This window comes from Ambystoma mexicanum, chromosome 9 (genome assembly GCF_040938575.1).
Source record: "Ambystoma mexicanum isolate Mex_15411 chromosome 9, UKY_AmexF1_1, whole genome shotgun sequence".
In the NCBI taxonomy this organism is placed as follows: Eukaryota; Metazoa; Chordata; class Amphibia; order Caudata; family Ambystomatidae; genus Ambystoma; species Ambystoma mexicanum.
The window spans coordinates 540,761,905-540,784,750 of NC_090931.1; the positions used below are offsets into that span (position 1 = coordinate 540,761,905).

Consider the following 22,846-nt stretch of genomic DNA (forward strand, 5'->3'; position numbering starts at 1 on the left):
CGTGGAAACATCTAGCGCATACCGCGCTTACTCACCGCATTTCTTCTTCATAACTTGCATCCACGCTGAAAATGTCGCAGCACCTAAATGACACAGAAAAAGAACTCAGTTCAATACAAATCCGAAAGGGTCGCATCGCGCTCTCACTCACCTTCAGCGCTACTCATCTCAGCAGCTTGTCGCCATCCCCGGACGCCGGCCATCATCTAAGGATGGAAAGGAACAAAGTTAGACAACTGTTCCAAAGACTCATTATACGTACCTGTCGGACTCTTGCCAGTGAAGTAACTAGGCAGCAATGAGCCTGCATCAATCAACGCGCCCCTGCGCTGAAAGCTGGATGGAGAGCACACTTTCCAAGAAAGCAAGGTGAGCTGTGGATCAAAGGGAAGGGTTGGACCCCGGGGAAGAAGGGGTTCAAGCACACAGACACAATAGGGAGTTAAACTCTACCAATCCTGTGTTTCAGGCCCAGTCTCCAGTCGAGTAGACTCCAGGGAAGGGTTTGAGGTCGTAAGAGATCAGACCAGGCTGAGTGACGTCCCCGTGGATACCAGGTGAGCGTTCCAGGTGGGCATTGTAACTTCTATCTCCACTTCCCTTTCTACCAGGTCGTGGGCATTTTCTTCTCCCCCTTTCCAAGTTGGTGTTCAGTGTTGCCTCCTGTTGCCCCTGGGGCAGTGGGGCTAGATAATATTAAAAGTTCCTTGTTAGTCGTGTGTAATTCAATTACTTGGGCACCCACTTCCCCTTGCACAACAATTGGGATGGCATGGTTTTTTCCCCCCTCCTGCCCCTCATAGGGACCTATTTCATATCAACGATATGATCTTTCAGTTTCCTACCCTGTCTGAACAAATGGGATTGGACTTTATGGGTTTTAATATTGGAGATACACTTTCTGGCAATATTTAGATATCATCCTTGGCTGATGCACAATTTGGGGCTGCCAGACTTTTCCTTTGCGGCTGGTATTTTATTGTCTTATTATGGGGGCCTTCAATATATTTCAGAAGCCCTTTATTTCTGTGATCAACACATTAAAATTATCCAAGGGTTCAAGCAAGTTATATGCCCCCTCGTGAAATGGGTTGTGCTGCCTTACATTTTGACATATTAACAAAGAATAGCAAGTTAAAGTAAATATAAGCACAAGATTGAAAACAAAATAACAGTCAAACACAGAAAAAGTGGTACACAATAATATACAACCTTTAAAAACCTGGTTAAAACCTTGGTTAAAACATGCTCACCAATGTTAAAAAACCTAGAACCTAGAATGTGGGAGACCCCCAGGGGATGCAGCCAACTGGCACATAATGGTCGACTTGACACTGTGCGCATGCCAGCAAGTAGATTCAAGGTGCCGACACGCTGGGGCCAGATCTCGGCTTGCAGCAGACCCATTCCTGGAAGAAATCGGTGGAGGATTCCAGCAAAACGAGGAACTAGTCGTCCCGCCTTCAAGGCCTGGAAGCCGATGTGTGGGGAAGCCACCTCCCAGCGCGGGACCTCACGTGGCTCCCGTGCTCGCCTGCCTCCATGTGCACGGTTGAGCCCACCAGTATATGAGCAGTCATCCCCTTCCACACCCGGGAAAGGAGGAGGAGATCGGCTGACATTCTAAGATTACGCCGGGGACCCCGGATCCAAGCACTGGACCGCAATGTCGCAGCTCGCTACAAAGACCAGCGTGGGGCCGTCCAGATGAGCGGTGCCGCACACAAAGTTTCCACCAGCAGCCACGACACACCGGTGAGGAGTTAGTCGGAGGTGGGGGGCTGCCATTAAACATAGCCACCTTCCTTGAGTTGCTCCCCCCCTCCTCCCGGCTTCAACAACATCGCAGCTCCAAGCTACCCAGGCGGCCCACGGTGGGGACTGCTCACACGGGTTAAACTAGTGAGGTCCCCCATGTCACCTGCACCCACCTGCGGAGCAAAGCGCACACCCGCAACCCCCAAGGGGTCATAAATGGCGCTGTAGCAGAGGCTGCATACCGGAGCACTCAGAGCAGGGCACACGCTGAACCGGACTAAACAATACGGCCTTATTAACGATCCGGGACCCGTAAGCACACAGTGAGACCTCATTACCCAAGAAGCGAAGACACGCAGTGGCAAAGGGACGTCTTCGGTGAGGCCTCCGGAGGAGAACGCCATCTGTCCTTGCAATTAACTGTCCCCAGTGCTAACGCAGAACAGCAACATCCTGCTAAAACCAGATTACTCCCAGGGAGCATAACCATTCATGGAGCTTCGCGAGTCAATTGCTCTACAAGCCGAGAAGAATCCACCACCCTCTCAGGGTAGGAAAGCAACACAGCAAGGTCACTTCTTGAATGACATTTGGGTGAGGAACAGCGAAGGCCCTGAAGGCCCTGTGCGCCTTGAGAGGAGTTGAGCTAGGAAAGTAAACCTTGCAACGCCCACTCCCCCCTGGGTAAGGGCTCAGATCAAGGCCCGGGCCCCCATAATCAGGCCCATCCGGGCGCCGAATGACTTATGGGCTCCCCCCCTCATTAAAGAAAGTGTTTTCTGACATATCCAAAGCAAGCCCTTCCCTCCGTCACCAGACTAATACAAAGTCCTAATTCGCCTATAATGGGGTCCTGAGCCCCGACGGAGCCTGCGGCCATACACAGTGGCTAAACACCCTTGTTGGGGCCCCACCCTCTTGTCCTCTGGTGAAAGACACTCACCCAGCAACCCCATCCATCACAGCACTGAGAACCAGATCCAACATAGGGTTATCACTTGAGATGCAGAAAGTGAAGGTGCCCTTTACTTTTAAGCCCTACTACTTTTCAACTCCCAGGGCTAAAGTGGGCTTCATAATTTCCCACCTTGCAGGAAACGCCTTAACCTGGGCCACGCCCCTCGTTAATTCCTGCGACGTTCTTCTAGATGACTATGATGGCTTCATACAAGCCCTTAAGACCATGTTTGACCGTCCAGAACAGGTCTATAGTGCCCAGGAACGCCTGTTAGACTTTCAGCAAGGATCCCAGGATATGCTCACCTATATTACCCGATTCAAGCAGTTAGTCAAGGAAGCTGATTTGTCCCCGGAGGCGAGTTTCACCTTTTCAGGAGAGGACTGAATGAGGAGATTAAGGATGAGTTGGCCAGAGTGGCTCGCCCAAACTCATTCCAGGCACTAATGGACCTTGCCATGCAAATAGATTTTCGTATCCAGGAAAGGAACTCAGAGAAGAAGAAATCCAAAGCTAATCCTCCGAAGCCGTTCTTAGAGAGCACCACCAAGGCGGACACAAACCCAGGCTCAATCTCTGAACCAGAACCCATGCAGATAGGAGCCTTCCGTGGACCTATATCCCCGCAAGAAAGAATGAGAAGGATTCATGCAGGGTTGTGCATGTATTGTGCCTCAGACAAACACCTGGTTAGGGAGTGTCCTCTGGCCCCTCCTCAGCATTCGGGAAACGCCAGCTCCCGATCCTAGATGGAGCAGAGCTTCGGGAGAGAGATGTTTGCTCCACATCAATTCCATCCTTGAACTCTCCTGGATAAAACAATTTGGTGATACTATAAGCCTTCCTGTCGCCAGGGGCGGACTGGCCTATAGGGAACTCTGGAGATTTCCCAGTGGGCCTCTGCACCCTGGGCCTCTTTTGTGTGGTAGTTCCATATTTGTTCATAGGAAAAGCATTGGGCTTGCTGAAAATGTGTCATATGGCGCCACTTTGAAAATTATTTCCAGGGCCTCTTTTGGTCCCCAGTAATTATTTCCAGGGCCTCTTTTAGTTCCCAGTCCACCCCTGCTTGTCGCCCTCCAAGAATAAGACCTATCCCATTCTGGCCTTGGTGGACTGCAGAGCTATGGGAATTTTCATTGATCAAGACTGGGTTGTGAGTCATCATATTCTGTACGAGACACGAAGCACCATGCAGCCGGTGGAAGCATTCGACGGAAGACCCCTCTCTTCAGGACCCATAACTCTGCAGACAAAAGAGATCCAACTTTCCATAAACCATCACCAAGAGCGGATTACATTCGACATCATTAAGTCAGCCCATTACCCCATGGTATTGGGTATGACCTGGTTACAGAAGCACAATCCGTATATCAATTGGACAGCAGGATCACTATTCCTAGGCTCAGAGTTTTGTATGTCTCACTGTCTAATCCTGGATCCCTCCTCGACACCCCCTAAAGAACCACCAAGAGACCTGAAAACACCACTCATGGTTTCTAACATCATACAAGTCCCAGAGGCCTATAAGGGATATGCTGATGTATTTTCAACTGCCATAGTCCAGGCCTTACCCCCTCACAGACCTGAAGACTGTGCCATAGATACAGATCCCTCAGCAGTGATTCCTTTTGGCAGAATGTTCATTCTTTCCGAACCTGAGAAAAAGGCCCTCAGAGAATACCTGGATACCAACCTTGAAAACGGCACCATAAGACCCTCAAAATCTCCAGCGGGTGCTTCATTGTTCTTTGTTCCCAAGAAGGACACCAAGGAACTCAGACCTTGCCTCGACTATCGTGGCTTAAACCAATGCACCCTCAAAGATTGGTACCCACTGCCCCTGATCTCGGATATCATGGAAGCCATGAGAGGCGCCGTAGTATTCCCGAAGTTGGATCTCCGGGGTGCCTATCATTTGACCCGTGTCCGGGAAGGAGACGAATGGAAACAGCCTTTAGAACACCCTTCGGTCACTATGAATATCTAGTCATGCCCTTTGGACTAGCTAATGCCCCCGCAGTTTTTCAACGTTTTATGGATAGGGTGTTTTCTGACATGTTATTCATTTTTGTCATTGTCTATCTGGATGACATATTGATCTTTTCCAAGGATCCTCTAAAGCATGAAGAGCATGTAAAAGCATTATTGCAACGACTCTGTGAACACAAACTTTTAGCCAAACCCGAAAAATGCTTGTTTTACGTTACTTCTGTTCACTACCTGGGATTCATCCTTAGTCCAGAAGGAATTGGTATGGACCCTTCAAAGGTAAAGGCCATACTGGCATGGCCTGCTCCCACGTCCGTGAAACAAGTTCAATCCTTCCTGGGGCTTGCCAACTTCTACCGGAAGTTCATTTCTACCTTTTCCGAGATCGTCCAGCCGATCGTTGCTCTCTTGAAGAAAGACACTTCCTTTATCTGGTCTACACCGCAAGACAAAGCATTCCAACGATTGAAGACAGAGTTCACGCAAGCCCCCATCCTGGCCCAACCAGACATAAATCGCCCATTCCTAGTGGAAACGGATGCCTCTAACTACGCCATAGGAGCGGTCTTGAAACAGGAACTTGAGGATAAACTGGAACACCCCATTGCTTACTTCTCACGAACCCTGACTCCCAGTGAGACACACTATTCCGTCCTGGAAAAGGAACTGTTAGCCATCCGCCAGGCCTTCACTGAATGGCGACATCTACTTCTGGGTGCTAGATATCCAGCTCAGGTCCGCACGGACCATCGGAATCTTCAAATTCTACAAACATTGGAGTGCAGGAACAGTCGTCAGGCGCATTGGGCCTACTTCTTTGCCCAGTACCAATTCCAAATCACTCATGTTCCCGGATCACAAAACATGATTGCTGACGCCTTATCTCGACGTCCTGACTATGTAACTACTGAAGACAAGGCCTATCTTAAGATGTTTCCCCACACAATCTTTGTAGCTCAAGCAGTCAACCTCCTGGAAGAAATTTGAGTGGAAACCCAATCCTCTGACCTCTGGAAGGATATTTCAAGGAAGAATCCATGGAACCTAAAACTTAAGGGGGGATACTTATTCAAGGACAATGCACTCGTCATTCCTACACAGAAATTACAACAAAGAATGATAAACCTCTGTCATGATACCCTTCACTCCGGACATCGTGGCATAACCAACACCCTCCGTCTTATACAAAGACAGTTTTGGTTGCCTGGAATGAAGATCGACGTACAGCAATACATCAAAGCTTGTGCTGTCTGCAGTCAAAACAAACATGATAACAAGAGACCGGCGGGTCTTCTAATGCAACCATTGCTGCCAACAAGGCCATGAGAATTCAATGCTACAGACTTCATTGTGGAATTACCACCTTCCCGAGGGTACATGACCATCATGGTTACCATAGATTTGTTCACTCATATGGCTCATTTGACACCCCTGTGTAAGTTACCATCCTCGTCCGAACTTGCTGGAATCTTCCTGGAACACATATTTCGTTTACAGGACTCCCTTCCAAGATCATATCTGATCGAGGACCTCAGTACGTCTCTCAATTCTGGAAACATCTCTGTCGCATTTTGGGAATCCAACTCACTGTCTCATCTGGTTATCATCCACAGACCAACAGGGCAACAGAACGTGCTAATCAGACCCTGGAACAGTATCTTCGATGTTTCGCCACCAAGGTTCAGGATGACTGGTCGCTCCTGATACCCGTGGCTGAATTTGCCTATAACAATTCTGACCATTCAGCAATTAAGACCAGCCCCTTCTATTGTAGCCAAGGTTTCCATCCATCAGTTCTACCCTCTGTTCTCCCTCATCCTACACCAGTACCTACTGTCGACTCCTGGATTGAAACCCTCATCAACGTACACCAAGAGGCCAAAGAAAATTTAGAGAAGGCCAGCACACAGACTAAGAGGTATGCAGATTTAAAAAGGAGACCAGGTCCTTCTTATGCAATCGGTGATCAAGTCTGGTTGTCCTCAAAATTACTACCCCGGCATCTACGGCCAAACAAGTTGGCCCCTCGGTACTATGGTCCATTTCCCATCAAGGAAATTATCAATCCAGTTTCATACCGAATTAGTCTACCAGACTCTTGGAAGAAAATTCACCCAGTATTCCACACATCCTTATTAAAACCCTACCACCAATCCTCCCGGAAATCCTACCGACCTCCTCCTCTACTGGTCGACAACCAATTGGAATATGAAGTATCTCGAATATGTGACTCCAGGTATAAACGGGGTCAGCTTCAATACCTGGTTGAATGGAAAGGTTATCCTCCTAGTGAAAGAACCTGGGAACCACTTTCTAATCTCAAGGCCCCTCGACTACTCAGAAGATTTCACCTTATACACCCGGGCAAACCTGGTGGAACAGGTTTTCGGAGGAGGCATGCTGCCATGACCCACAGAACACGCCCCTTCTGGACTTCCTGGTCCTTGTCATGGTGGGGCTTGCATTCATTGTTTCTCCCAACATGGCCGTATCACGTGACACGCCTCGCACCAGCCTTCATGGCGGACGTAGTACATTCCATAAATATGCCACGCCCCTGCGGCCCCGCACATCTCAATGCTATTGCGAAGTAGCGACCAGACGTGTGCTCCGTAGCTCACGGTATTGTTTCCCTTGCTTCTTGCACTCTAACCCAATTCTAGTCCCTTTCCTTCCTTTCTTGATTCCTGGACTCGTGTGCTAGTTGCGCACCCTGTTATGTCCTGGATTTCTGATCCCTGCATCCCGGTACTTGAACGCACGCTGGAGTTGGAAGAGACTCGTGCAGCCTTATTCAAGACTCGATCAGTACGCAAGAAGGCATCGATCAAGAAATCCAGCAAAGATAGAACTCAGGTGAGAAGGGGGGAACTCCTTGACAGAAGGTGAAACATCTGCATCAAGGAGTCAGTGAGACCGCACATGAGACCCAGACCGCCCTGGAAAGGAGGGTAATAGCACTGGTCAATTCTCTCTTTACTTCGCCCCCCAACCCAGAGCTCAAATTCGAAAGGATTCATCGGGTGGGCGGCGCCCCCCGGGGGCCTGAGGTCAGTACTAGCGAAGTGCCTATATTACAGACACAAAAAGGAAATAGTGTGGCTGGCAAGAGAGCGTGACATCATCGAATTCGAAGACTCCAGAGTCAAGATCTCTCCACCGCCACACTGGCTCAAAGACGAGCATGTCGTCCCCTCATGGCTAAGAGAGCACGACACCCGCTATAGATGGAGGTACCCTTTTGCGCTTACCTTCGACTATGCTAACAAGGAATACAGAGTCGTCTCGGGGAAGGAAGCAGCAAATGTCCTGCGCGCTTTGAAAGATAAGGAGGGCTCAACCGACTCAGAGGAAACGCTGTCCTCATCAGAGCCGGCCCAAAGACCATTAGGACAACGGCCGCAGAGAGGTAGATCCAAGGGCACAAGGAAATTTAAGAGACTGAACCCTTCCTAAATGGCAATCTGTATGTGAAGAAGGCAACAAGAACTGACACTGTCTGGAAAAAATCTGACGAACACCACAAGCAAGCCTGGAACACACCGAAGAGAAAGGCGTCATATGAAAAAGGATGAGGCACCACCTCGTCTCGGTGTGGTTCCTCTCTGAGCACAGTTTAGCACTACCTGCCGGGCTGGGCAGTAACACCGTAGTCATGGCGCTACCAGACCCATTAGAAGTTTTACACGTTCATGGTTGAAATGTCCAGGTTCGATTGGAGACACCCATTGTGGGGCCCTACGTTTCATACTAGGGCATCTCCCAAGTTACAATTGAGAGCTTTACTTCTTTTTTCTTTTTTTTACCCTTCTGGTTTGGGCATTTCCTAATCAGGGGGAGTAAAGAGAGGGGCGGTTTGTATGACTCAAGCCATGAGGATGGTTCAAATGAGGGTTCACTGATTGAGGGTAACTTCACGCATCACATAGTGGTAGCCATGCAGGCTTTGCGATCAAATTGTGCGGACCTGATTAATCACTGCCCAGTAAAGACGGCCCTACAAATGCATGAAGCCCCACAATTGCTGGTCACGATTCTGTGTGCCCTTCCACACACAACATATGCACCCTGCACAACGCACCATCACAATGGCAGCTGACGCGATACGCATGGTGTCCCTCAACGTAAAAGTCTAAATTCTCCACAAAAGAGGTCAATGTTGGTCAAAGCCTTTCAACAATCAAAATTAGACCTGTTGTTTATACAAGAAACCAAATATAAGTGTAATGGGGAATTTCCGCTACAAGGGCAGAAAGTAGGTGGAGCACTTTGGGTCTCAGGGCAGGACAAAAAAAGGTGGAGTCGGCATTATGTACCGTAACTCCCTCGAGCTAAGAGTATCCCAGGCTAGCAGAGACCATGAGGGGAGATACATAATTATACATGGAACAATTAGAATGAAAGACATGGTGCTATGTTCAGCATATGCCCCCAATACCCAGCAACTAGCCTTTTGCAGAGACCTCTTTACACAATTGAATAATGAGAGGGTGGGCTCACTGATCTGCGGGGGGTAGGGGGAGAACTTCAACTTAGTTATGGACCTGACACTGGATTGGAAGTCCTATAGAGAAGAGGCAGTTCCTCCCGGCAGACAGGGTCCTTCTACAACCTAATCAAAGAACACCTGTTGATAGACGTCTGGAGGGTCCAACACCCAAGAGTGGAGTCATACACGGTTTTCTCCCCCCCACACAACACTTTTTCCCAAATCGATTACATTTTTATGGAAGGGGATCTCGAGCAGCACCTGAGAAGCGCCGCAATAGACCCGGTAGGGTGGTCAGATAACAATATGAATGGGATAGAGCTGGATCTGGGCCCTGCCCTGCAGATAGATAGGCGTTGGATATGTAACGATATGCTTTTCAGAGACAAGCCTTTTAGAGAGTCCCTCGACACAGAAATCAGGGAGTTCTTCACGAGAAACGATATAGGAGTCCCCCCACACCCCATCATATGGGAGGCAGCGAAAGCAACATTTAGGGGCCTCATAATAGCTCACGGGGGTTTGGTGAAGAGAGTTAGGCAGCTTAGAGAAGCTCATTTGAAAAACAAAATACGTAAAGAATCGACCTTAGCCAATGACACAAAAATCACAGCCGCTATCCTGGCAGAAACAAGAGTTCTCAGGCAGGAGTTCAAAGAAATCTAGTAAAGCAAGGCACTGGCCCACCTTCGGTTTGTAAAGCAACGTTACAATGAGAATGGTGACAAGGCACACACAATGCTGGCTGCCAGACTGAGAAAACAGAGAATAGAAAGGGCAGTATAAAAGATTAACTCCCCAGAAGGGACCCCTGCAACTGATCCGAAAGATATAACGGCCCGCTTTGTCCAATTCTACACACACCTGTACACCTCAGACCGGGATCCCTCCACGGCGGACCTAGCTGAGTTTATGGCTAAGGGTGAATTCCCCTCAATTCAGCCCACAGATCGTGACAAACTCAATATGCCCATAATGGCCGAGGAAGTGAGCCATGCTCTCTCTAACCTAAAAGCAGTTTCAGCACCAGGTCACGAAGGGTTTACCCCAGCCTTTTAAAAAAGATTGAGAGGCGCCCTTGCCCCGTTCTAGGCCATGCTGTTCCATGACATCATGGAAACAGAACAGGCCCCTCCCTCCTTTTCTGAGGCAAGAATAATTGTCATATCTAAAGAAGGGAGAGACAAACTTGAATGTGGCTCCTACAGGCCCATTTCATTATTAAATGTGGATGTGAAGCTATATGCAGGCATTCTAGCTAACAGATTGAGCAAAGTCCTGCCTCTGCTGACCCATTGTGATCAAGCGGGATACATGAAGAACAGACAAGGCTCGGATAACATCCGCAAAACCTTAGATCTAATAGCATCAGTTGGACCAGATGATGCCGACACCACACTTATTTGGGTTGATGCAGAAAAAGCGTTTGACCGAGTCGAATGGTGTTTTATGACACAGGTGGATTCCAGGAGCGCGAGCGCTATATAAAAGCACCAAAGCAAGAGTGGTTGTCAACGGGGTCACATCTCTCCCATTTGAGCTATCAAGGGGAACCAAATAGGGCTGTCCCCTGTCCCCGGTGATTTTTGTCTTAGTTATGGAACCCCTGGCCCAAATCATTCACAATGACCCTGCTATACATGGCTTTCTCAGATTTGGGAGAGAATATAAGCTGGCCCTATTTGCAGATGACATTTTAGTCTATCTAACTCACCCCTAGCAGTCCATTCCAGCTTTCCTAGACAGGATAGAGCAATACAGCGCGCTCTCAGGCTTTAAAATCAATCGATGCAAAACTGTGGCCTTACCGTTAAAGGACGGAGACATTCCCCTGGGAGCAGACCCGGGTAACTGGGGCTTGAAGGTAGCGACCAGCCACATTAAATATCCTGGGATAACTATAACTAAACACCTGAGCGACTTGCACCAGATGAATTACAAACCGCTCTGGTCACTAATCAAACGCGATACAGAGATTTGGAGTAAATTGAATCTTTCATGGGCGGGCGGATTTACAGCTATCAAAATAAATGTACTGCCGCGTTTGCTCTTTCTGTTTCAGTCCCTCTCGACTGTCCTACCAGTATCATTACTCTCAGAAGTCAGGAGAACTTTACTTGCGTTCCTTTGGGGTCGCAAACCGCTGAGGATTGCGTATAGTACGACGATTCTCCCCAAAGAAAAAGGAGGCCTGGCATACCCTGACTTCCATGAATACTACAAAGCAGCCCCTCTAGTCCCTTTCCTTCCTTTCTTGATTCCTGGACTCGTGTGCTAGTTGCTAGTCCGACTACTCCTGGAGCATATCCGAGAAGCTAAAAACAAACAATGCGTCCATCTAGAAAATTGATATTTTTCACCTGTCACGACATTTTCCTCTGTGGTTTCGCGTTATGGCCGTCGACTGTGTCGAGTTGAGTTTTGGCTTCGACGTCGATGTCGATTCCGCTAACCCCGATTTATGCACCGGAGGTTTTGACTTAGTACGAGGCATCTGGGAACTTTCCCTTGAAGAGACTCTCGACAGGAGCTGCACTCGTCAACCCGATGGTCTGGGCTGAGGCACCAGAGGCAATTCCGATGGGGGTCAGTTATCGACATTTTCCTAGCACACGTCTGCCATTTCTTTGAACCCTGTCTTGGGTGTGGTGGGAGTAGATGATGAGGACATCGTTCGAGGAACAATCTGAGGCGCTGTTCGTAACACAAGATTATCTTGTGGCTGCTCATCAATATCTGGGTTCAATCCCTTCAGTGTATCTCATTCCGCATTCACTCACGTGCGTCCAAATGTCACTTTTAGAGTGGGTAGAGGCATGATCACCACGCGGCAACTTCGAGGCGGTCTGGGCCGCTTTCTCAAATATTTTAAGCATCGAAGCCCTGAAGGCCTCCCATTTTTCAAATGGACGCACGCGACTGAAGGCGGAATGAGAAACACCGAAGGGATTGAACCCAGATATTGATGAGCAGCCACAGATAATATATAGGGGCAGGCAACACATAAGATTGCATTAATAATCAGTAATAAGGCCCTGATTTGAAGAAAAAGGTTTTAAGGAAAGCCGAAACATGTGTCATCAACAAGGGCAAATCTGTTAAAATAAAAGAATCAATTGGTTTTGTAACCTTTACCTGGCGCTGTCTTCTATCTGGGTTTCTTTTTCAGCAACTAACTTTACCAGTGTTTTTTTTGGCTTTTAAAGCACAACTCAGTAAGACGCGACTCATAGTACCTTTCTACTATTATTTTTCAAAACTCAGCATCTCTGTCCATCATATACATGTCGCCTTGATAGACCTGACCTCTGAAGCCAACACTTTCTAAACCATTTGAATTATAGCTTCTCTTCGTGCCTTCTCCTATGTTCCTGCTAGCATGTCCCTGGGCTCAACTCACTTTTCATCCAGACAAACGTAAACCTCAAATGTAATAATATAATTATTTCTCTGAGTTAACACCCTCCACATGGTAATGGCCCAACATCACTGTTATGAAAAGTGCTCACTTTAAGATCATTTTTACTACCTAACCGTACTTCATATCCCTCATTAAAGGAGTACTGCGCTTTCTAAATATGTAAACATTTGCAATGACTGTATACTGTGATTATACTTTGATTAAATACTTTTATTGAGTTCCTATTATAGCTCAAATTCATAAAAAACCCAGAGCTGATTCTATGTAGCATGAAACAAATCCCACAATACATTTTTTTAAAAGCAATGTGCCCTTAAGTGAAACATGCTGGTCGATGGCAAAGGGTTTTTTTTGCATTGCAGTCCGCATTAAGTTGTGAATGATAGGGACAGCCAGTGTTCTATATCAGCAAAAGAAGGGGTTGCTTCATAAATAGAGTATGGGTCTCATTCTGAGATTGGAGGTAGTCGCTATTTGCGCCATGACTGCCTCCAATAACGGGACCGGCACCGGTCTTTTTCAATGGGGACTTACCGGTGTAGTCCGACCTTTGCGGGACCGGTAAGTCCCCATTGAAAAAAACATTCCCCATTCCCATTTGAGCCCCCATAGGGCTCAATGGGAATGGGGAAGTAGCTAATAACGGTACCGCAATTTGCGGTACCGTTATTGGCTCTGATTTACCTTAACGGGTCCAGTCCATAACGCCTGGTCGGACCAGGTGTTAAAGGAGGGACCCGCTAAGGGAACTCGTAGTAGGGCAGTAAGGGATTACCGGCACCGGTCTCCTTACCGGTGCCCCGTATCCCTTACCGCCCTACTCGTAATTTTGTATTTATTTGTATTTATTTTAATTTATATAGCATCTTAATCCAAAGCGCTTTACAAGAGGAACAAGTGAATACAACAAGCAATAGTTAACAATGAATCTAAACCAGAAAACAGTACAACAAACAATTTACATTTATGATGAGGCTAAGTACTAATAGAGGGACAGAAGGTAGGAGGAGAGGGTGGAGGTGGGTTAGTTGGTGAGAGAGGAAACAATTGGTGCTGGGGGGAGAGTGGAAGAGATAGGATTTTAGAGACGTGTGAAATAAGGGATAGGAGGTGATGGAGCGAACAGGAAAAGGAAGGCGGTTCCAGTGGAAAGGAGCAAGAAGTTGAAAGGAGCAGAAACGGGAGGGGGCTCATGGGGGAGGTGGAGTAGAGAGAAGGAAGAGATCTGCAGAACAGAGAGAACGAAAAGGAGTATAGAAAGAGAGAAGGGAGGAGAGGTAAAGAGGGGTAAGACCATAGAGGGCTTTGATGACTAGGCAGAGGAAGTTACATTTGAGCTGGGAGTGGAATGGAAGCCAGCCTAGTGAGTTAAGAGAGGAGGAGATGGAGTCGTGAGGTGAGAGGAGGCAGAGGGAGCAAATGGCAGAGTGGTAGACAGATTTGAGGGGGGAGAGATGAGAGGAGAGGAGTCCAAAGAGAAGAGTAGAGCAGTAGAAAAGTCTGGAGAAGAGGAGGGAGGAGATGAGGAGTTTAGTAGCTTGGAAGGTTAGTAAAGGATGTATTTTACGGATGTTGTAGAGGTGGAAACCGCAAGATCTGGCAGTGAGGGAAATGTGATGAGAAAGAGAGAGGTGGGTGTCAATGTGCAGACCCAGGTTACGAGCATGAGGAGAGAAGGGGAGTTGGGAAGGAGGAAAAGAATGCAAGGAGGAGGGGAGGGAGGAGGGAGAGTGTTGGCAGGGAAGAAAAGGAGTTCAGTTTTATCTGCATTGAGAGTAAGGAAGTGAGAAGACATAATAGCAGAGAGGCAGGAAGAGAGTTTATGGTGGATGTCAGGAGAGAAGGAGGAGAAAGAGAGGAAGAGCTGGGTATCATCAGCATAGAAATGGTATGATACATCAAAGGAGGAGATTAAAGGAGAAAGGAGGGAAGTATACAGCGAAAAGAGAAAGGGGCCTAGGACAGAACCTTGGGGAACGCCATGGTTGAGTGGAGAGATTGGGAGATGGAGCCACCCCAAGAAACTGAGAAGGTGCAGTTTGCGAAATAGGAGGAGACCCAGTTAAGAACAGAGTCTTTAAGCCGAATGGCAAGAAAGTGGAAAGGAATAGAGGATGGTCGACAATGAAGAGGGCGGAAACCAGATTGGGTAGGGGGTAGGAGAGAATGGTTAGAGATGAAGGTAGAGAGTTGAGAGTATACAATGCGTTCTAGGAGTTTAGAAAGGAAAGGTTGTAGAGAGATGGGATGATAGTTATATGGAAGATGGGGATTAGCAGTAGGTTTTTTGAAAATGGGGATGATAGTCGCATGCTTAAAAGGAGTGGGGAAGATGGAGGTGAAAAGAGAGGTGTTGAAAAGGGATGTGATATAGGGAATGAAGAGGGGGTAGATTTTGGGGATGAGGGAGGTAGGAATGGGGTCAGAGGGAGAGGCAGTGGGGTGGGTTTTAGAAAGGAGGAGGGTAACTTCAGATTGAGTGATAGGGGTGAATGAGGACATGGAAGAGGGGGGACGAGGGGGAGGAGAATAAGAAGGGGAGGAGAGTATAGTGTGTCGGAGATTAAGGAGATTAATGAGGCCCTATGTGTTGTGATCTTACCTCAACTGCAAAAAGCAAATGGAGAAGCATTGGCATGTGTTCAATAAATTGCAATAGATGAATTGTGTGAGTCTACTCGGTGTGACAGGGTTGTCACGTCACAAAGAATCACACTGCCTCTTGTAATAAGTCCAAGGGTGTTCATTAAACTACGAAGGGTCAGAAGGGCTTCCATTTTCAAGGTTCTTAAGGGCCTACTTGGTGTTCTTGGGAATATTTGGCATTGGCACGTCCCTCTCTGTCTCAACTTCCCCGGCTTTATCCCCACCTCCCTATCCCAGGCGTCCCTAATGGCGATATTAGCAGCTATTGATCGGTGCCACCTGTCTCCCTAGGAATCTTCTAACCTTTCCCTAACCTAGCCCACTTAATAATCAGAGGGAGTTCTGAATGGTGCCTTCTTTCGCCCAGTGTCACTCTCACTCCTTTCACACTCTTGCGTACCTGACCCTTCACTATACTGATCGATCAGGCTGTTCTCCTACCACCACGTCACTGTCCCGTCAATCTCTCACTCCACCTTTCCACCTCCACCCTTCGATCATTGCTCAAGACCTGCAAGGCCCTTTTAAAATAATAATTACATCCTTAGTGGTGTAGTGGGTAAAGGCTTTCATAGAGGCCTTTATTTTAAAGAATATTACCCTGGTGGTTTAGTGGGGGCTTATCCCGGTGTGGGCTCCAGTTGACACTGTCAGCTGGTGCCTTGCTTCTTTGACGGCTGGTGTTGTGGGTGCTCTGGCACCCCTTGCTTTTCTGCAATCCATTCCACATCTTCCTGCATTAGGTGGCAGGTGTTGTGCCGCTCGCAGCACCCCTTTGTTTTTTGTAGACAGCTGCTCTGCTTTTTCACCTGCCTCGACACCACCATCACTGCAGGTAAGAAGGGTTGGGGAGGGGCACTGCCTGCTCTCAGGCACCTGTGTTTGGTTGGGGTGCCCCTCCCCCCTTGACAAGGCCACAACGCTGTCTCTGTCACATAGGGCAAGAGAGTCGTAGGTGGGTGAGGTTAAATGTCAGTGGGTAAAAAAGGTTTTATTTTGGGAGAAATAAATGGCAGCGTATTGACGTTTTAACATTTGCAAAAATGCTTTAGAGCAGGTATTGATTTCATATATACTAAGGTCCAAGGAAAAATCTTTCTATGTTGGGCCATTTGTCTTGCGTGGATTGCTTAACATGGCCTAGAGCAATAACAAAAAGAGCACAATGTGAAGTTTCAGTTACTTCTTTGGAAAAGGGATTGAGTTAATTTTTATCTGCTGTATGCATTGTGCGAAACCTGAAGGTGTCTCACCTGCTAGTCCCCGGGGATCTGTCATCCAGGTGGCCAGGACACAGCCATCGCTTTTGGATCCAGTTTCTGGAGCTGGACCAGTGCGGGCGGATTACCTGGATGAGAGGTCTTCGGGGAGTGGAAGTGGGGCACCGGAAGATCCGCGGCTTCTCTTTTTTCCGGGTAGAGACAGTCTTTGGAGCATTGAAGGTGCTTTGCAGTGAGAGCAGCCCGTGCCCGCTCACATTTCTGGTTCCACTTGAGACGAGGCGTGAATCAAAGCAGGCGATCACTGTGCAACAACTTTTCTCCTGTAACCAAGGTACCTTAGACTGTTCATAGCTGCTGGCCGTGCATGACGTCTCCACATCTCTGCATCAGCAGACTCGCATTACAATGTGTACTCTTCCTCTTGCATCACATGCCTGGTACTTGGATATTTTATAAGGGTCCTGTTTACCACTGCGTGATGAAGGCGGATCTTCCTGATCAAGGATTGGAACGTACATGTTCATACCTCCGAAACCTATAGTTATGAGAGGGGACTGAAGATCCTTGTACTAGATTCGAACACATGTTTGGGCCACCAGCAATAACGGGTCCGAACTGTTGAAGGATTTTCCCCTTGCTTGCCCCCTCCCACGTTGGCAGACCCGATTCCAGTTCAAGAATCTTCTTGGCTCTGGAAAACTAAAGAGGACTGATTTATCTTTTTCTCTCCATCTTTGACCCCCTGTTTTTTCATTTGAATGTACAACAATGCTTGGGTTCAAGAAACTTCCTGCTTAATTAGTAAAGGAATAGTTCCAGTAGACATAAGCTTTATGCTATGTGCAAATTTATAATTTTTTGTACTAATAACGGCCAATTATAGCCGATGATGCTCATATATTTGTTTCAAGCAAAATGTAAAATTATGTTTGTTTTCTCTCGCTCACAAATGATTTTGTCTATAAAAAAAGGAATTTTCTTGACTTTTTTGTTTTGTTCTACATATATATTCGTATTTATATGCTTTTGCACACTATATGATTTTGTTGTATTGTGTTGAAAATAAGATATGACACAATTTTTGGTTGACATATGAGAAGATATGAATTCAAGTCAATTGGGTGGCACTAGGACACTTGATTTGAAGGATCTGATCTAGTGACTTACCTCTCCATGTAACAGTCCCCCCCTTCTTTGTGTTATAGTATACCTTTGCCCCAGACTGTTACTTTTTCCCGTTGGCAGACCGACGCCACAAGATAGTGGCCTAGTTTTTGTAGTTTCAGAGAGAAAAGAGCAGGTGATTGGACTAAAAACTTAAGTATACAGAGTGAAAAAGGGGCAAAATACAATTCTACATAGAAATATGGTATTTCACACATTTGCAGAAATACTGCTGCATTGTTTACCACTTTTTCAGCAAAAATGCAGATGGTAAATGGAGGTAAGAGGGGTGAGGTGGCAGGAGGTAGGGTGCAGGGTATTTCCCTGTGTATTTTGCCATAAAAAACAAATTGGACCAAAATAAATCGGCAAAAGTGTATTTTGCCAATAAAAAGTCTGGAAAAGCTCATAGATCCTAGAAATACTCTTACATTCCCCCTAAAAGATGAAACCTTAAACCCTACCACATACCCCCCACATACCAGGCTGAACCCCCTCCATGCAGGGGGATAACAACACAGGGGTGAACATTCTCATTGCAGCACCCAGTGTTTATAGTGTCCTCCCATGCTTCAAACAGTCAGAACCAAACCTAATATATAAAACCAGCAAAGAATAGAAACACACCTTTACGGCGACAAAGTATAAGGTTAGTGGTTTGTGGTGAATCTGAAATCATCCAAAAATAAATACACTATGTGGAATAGAACCGCCACCCACAACAGCTATTTGACACAGAAACTCTAAAAAGTACAAAGCACTTGGAAAACGAAGGATTACAGCATTCTATAATTGCATTTCAACAACTATACGAGTTTGACAAACATAGTGCAAGCTTTTATTTATCTATACTTACTGGTGTGGGGCTGCCTTGAAACAGTGGTGCACTGTGGATACCACTCTTCACATATCGCCTGCAATGAAAAAGTGAAAGATGCAGATAGGTGTCATAAAGAAAACATAAATGTGCTTGGGCTTCTTATACTGTTTACAGACATATCAGTGCAGAACCTTGCTATTTATTAGTCAGCAAGCTCATCAGACAAAATTACCTCAAATAATGTACCAGCATTATAATTAGTTATATTTATGGTGAAGTCGAGTATTCAACTACCATGTTAACGTTTATTGTAATTTCACAAGCAAAGTTACTTTTCATTTTGTACCAAAGAGTTTGCGTTAAAGATTTTTCAGAGTCCATCTCTTTGGTAAAATTCATTGTCAATACCAACATTGTTTGGCATGAAGTTACCCGCTCTACTCACCTCTCCTGGACATTTCTTTTGCGCTGTGGAAGATAGTTATTCTTGTTAAAGTGCCATGCCTTGTTCTTCTCAGCGGTAGCTTTCTGAAGGTGGGACATTCTGCATGAGGGAGCAGGTATGCTCTGCAAAAGGAAGTGCCAGCTCTCAAGGGAAGCACCCTCTTCCTCATGTCAGGATCTCTTTCAGAACATACCAAAGCAGGGTTCCGCTGAAAGAGGTAGCCCCTGAGCAGCGGTGACAAGTCCCCTTCTTCATGCCAGCATTTTATTTAAGGAGGCACAAAAAGGTGGCCACCAAGCACTTCCCTCCTGAAAGCTAGATTTCCTAAGTGAGATTTCAGATCAGGAAGCGATGCTCTACAAAAGATGGCCCTGCTCTCCTGGGATCCTACCCACTTCTTGAAGGCAGGACTTCCTGTGTGCGCTATCAGGGCAAGCATGTTCCAGGATAGGTTGCAAACACCTCCCGGGAGCTTCTTTTCATCCTGAGATGGTACTTACTGTTTTGGAGATTAGAGAAGGAATCCTCCAAAAGAGATTTTGTCCTTTTTCAAAATATTCCTGTTTTAACACTTAAAATTGAAAGTATCCCACCCAAAGAATATTGGGGTCAAAGGTACGGCAGTGGCAATTTTTAAATAACATTATTTAATGGGGACAAAAAAAACATCGGATGCATTTCTCCTTTAAAAACGAGTATCAAATAAAGCAAACTTTTTTTGTGACTGTGCGATTTGTTCCAATTTATAATGAAAGTGCTGCAAAAGATGGAGATTTGACACACAAGAATCGGGGCTCGTGGCAAGATTTTGAAAGTTGTAAGTAAAATAATTTTTTAGGGAATAAAACAGAAATGTACGTTCTCAATGGCAGTATTTTTAAGCAAGTCAATATTGATGTAACTCTAAAATAGATTTGTTTGTAATTCCTACTTCTCTGCCCCTAGCAATTTGTGCAAAATAAAACAAGCATGTTTACCTTAAAGTTCCTTTTAAGTTCAGGAAATAACTATTAGAGTTACATACGTGGCACCGCTCTGCTGGCACCAATGATCCCAACATATCTGTGGGCTGGGTGGAAACAGAGGACGGACAAGCTCCTCTGGTATGCGTTAGCTTATTTCTATTTGTGCGTTCAGAGTAATTTTACACGCAATTTTTCTTTTGTGAGTACTTGCCTATTGTTGGGGTGTAAAAGAGCAAATTACCTTTGGTAAAGATCTTTATGATGGATACAATGATTCCTCCCACAGATGCCTCATCTTCCAAAATACTCCCCTGACGTAGCCAGCTCTGGAAAGATTTCTACAGCCACCAGGTTGCACCGTGCAGCTCGCAGTATGGTCATTCACGTCTTCTCTGCAGCGTTACATGCTGGAAATGCTGTCATCCATACTTCTACTCAAAGCCAAATGTGAAATTTTCCTTCAGTTTCAGCCCTGTTCCCCACAACTGCAAGGAACAGCAGAACTGTCAAAAATATAGTTATTAGAGTCCATTTGTAAACATTTCAATTACGGAATTACAAACAGCAAGGAATCTGTGGGAGGAGGCATCACATCCATGAGAAAGAAAACTACTTAAGGTAGAAAAGGTAGAAATGTAGTTCTTCTAATTAGTTCTTCTAATGGGTATATTCTTCCTAAAGAGTCCCCATCTTCTGAAAGACTCCCAAAGCCATGCCCTAGACAAACGGAAGTTGGAGTAGGGTGAGCTCGAACAGGAAATTCTGCAGAAACTACCATCCTACTCTAGAATCCTCACCAGCAAAGAAATCAAAATGACAGTGCTTAGTGATGGTTTGCAGAGAAGCCAATGTTACCACCTGACAAAGGTCTAGAACAGGAACAACCCTCTGTAAAATGTTTGAGGAAACCTGGTCCCTTGTAGTGGGAGCAAGAAGACTTTCCACAACTTACTTGTGGTTTGGTTCATAGCACGTTCTGAAGCAAAGCACCATCCATCTAAACATGGTTTGTTTTGCGGTATCTTTTCCATTCTTAGCATCCGAAATAGCTGGTAACTGAGCTGAAACTCCTTCATTTTTGAAAGATAGAATTCAAAGGCTCTTATAGCTTCACGACTGCGGAATCATTCCTCCGTCTTATATGTGTGAGCATGTGGGAAAAACAGTGGAGGTTGTATTTTTGGTAAAAGGTGAAACACAGAAACTACCTTCAAAAGAAAAGATGGTATGCTCCGAAAGGTGACTGTCTTAAGCAAACTGCAGAAAAGGAATGGAAATACAAAGTAATTCAGATACTCTTCTTGCTGAAGTAATGGGTAATCAAAAGGCCAACTTAAATGTAAAAGAAGCCTCAAGGGACAAGAATAAATAGGCTCAATCTGAGCCATTATGAGGAAGGTCAGGACCAAATTGGAATCCTGAGAAGAACCCACAATGGCTTAGGAGGGAAAACATTTGCAAGACGCTTAATAAACTGGAGAACCATGGGAACAGCAAAATATGAACCCTGTTCGGTTGTCCTCTTATAAATGGAAAGCAACACCAGGTAATCTTTGCACATTGACAATGTTAAGGGCAAATCTCCCTAAAGAGAACAGGAATCGAGAACTGTACTGGAGGAGCAGAACATAAAAATCAAGGTCTATGCTTGCATCAGAAGGCAAAATAATTATAAAGTTATTCCTGTGGCTAGGTCCCTAGCCGAAAACTTAAATGACCCTATCTGTGAATAATCTCATGCCAAGTGAATCTGGGCCCTAGTTGGTGCTGCTGGGCCGACTACAAATGGTGTTGAGATCTTATCCCTATTCTCTCTAAAACACTTTCCTGGTGTCTAATACGTGCACAGAGAGTGGAGGTCGATTCTTTTATGTTTAATTTGTCGCCCCCAAGGTGTGTGTCTTATCATAAAAACAAAACAACTGATTCTATGGACAGTTGCCAATAGAAAAGGATTTTAAAAAAGGGGGAAAAAAACTGTATTTTTCGCCAACCCAAAGATAGGTGAAACAATACGTGTGGATAACAATTTCAATTTCTTTTAACAAGCCCTCTATTTTCTTTGTAAGGGAATTGAGGTCTGGGTTATCCACCAGACCAATTCAACATTCAACCGGTTTCAGTGGGATTCTCAAGTAGCCGCTTTCTTCAGGACGAATACTTTTTTCCAATTCTTATATTCTCAACACTATCTTCAGCGCTGTGAAGTATTAGAGGATGTCTTCTAGGGTCCAAAACTGGATAGGGTAAATAATTCCTGATCCTATATGGACAAAGACAAGAGAGACAGTGGGGCTAGTATCAGTCTCTCCCCACATAAGAGTCAACAGCTAAGACATCTAGCTGCAGTAGAAACCATTCGAGACATACAGCGCATTACAGATTCTGGGACTCTGCCACAGAGGTATGAAAAACATTATTTCGAGTTGGTAGAATCACCTGTATTCTTCATTTTTAATAGACTTTGATAGTACTTGAGACTGATACTAGCCCCACTGTCTCTCTTGTCTTTGTCCATATAGGATCAGGAATTATTTACCCTATCCAGTTTTGGACCCTAGAAGACATCCTCTAATACTTCACAGTGCTGAAGATAGTGTTGAGAATACAAGAATTGGAAAAAAGTATTCGTCCTGAAGAAAGCGGCTACATGAGAATCCCGCTGAAACCGGTTGACTGTTGAATTGGTCTGGTGGATAACCCAGACCTCAATTCCCTTACAAAGAAAATAGAGGGCTTGTTAAAAGAAATTGAAATTGTTATCCACACGTATTGTTTCACCTATCTTTGGGTTGGCGAAAAATACAGTTTTTTTCCCCTTTTTTCTAAATCCTTTTCTATTGGCAACCGTCCATAGAATCAGTTGTTTTGTTTTTATGATAAGACACACACCTTGGGGGCGACAAATTAAACATAAAAGAATTGACCTCCACTCTGTGTGCACGTATTAGACACCAGGAAAGTG

General features: G+C 45.8%; 1 protein-coding gene across 1 annotated transcript in view; it reads right to left on the reverse strand.

Annotated features, from left to right (window-relative positions):
• The window catches only part of LOC138488252 (uncharacterized), a 2,582,589-nt gene that overhangs the window by 290,987 nt on the left and 2,268,756 nt on the right, over nucleotides 1–22,846 (reverse strand). Inside the window, exon 27 of the mRNA XM_069615092.1 lies at nucleotides 18,508–18,565. Within this exon, the coding sequence (XP_069471193.1) occupies nucleotides 18,508–18,565 (58 nt within the window). The remainder of the gene's footprint in view (nucleotides 1–18,507; nucleotides 18,566–22,846) is intronic.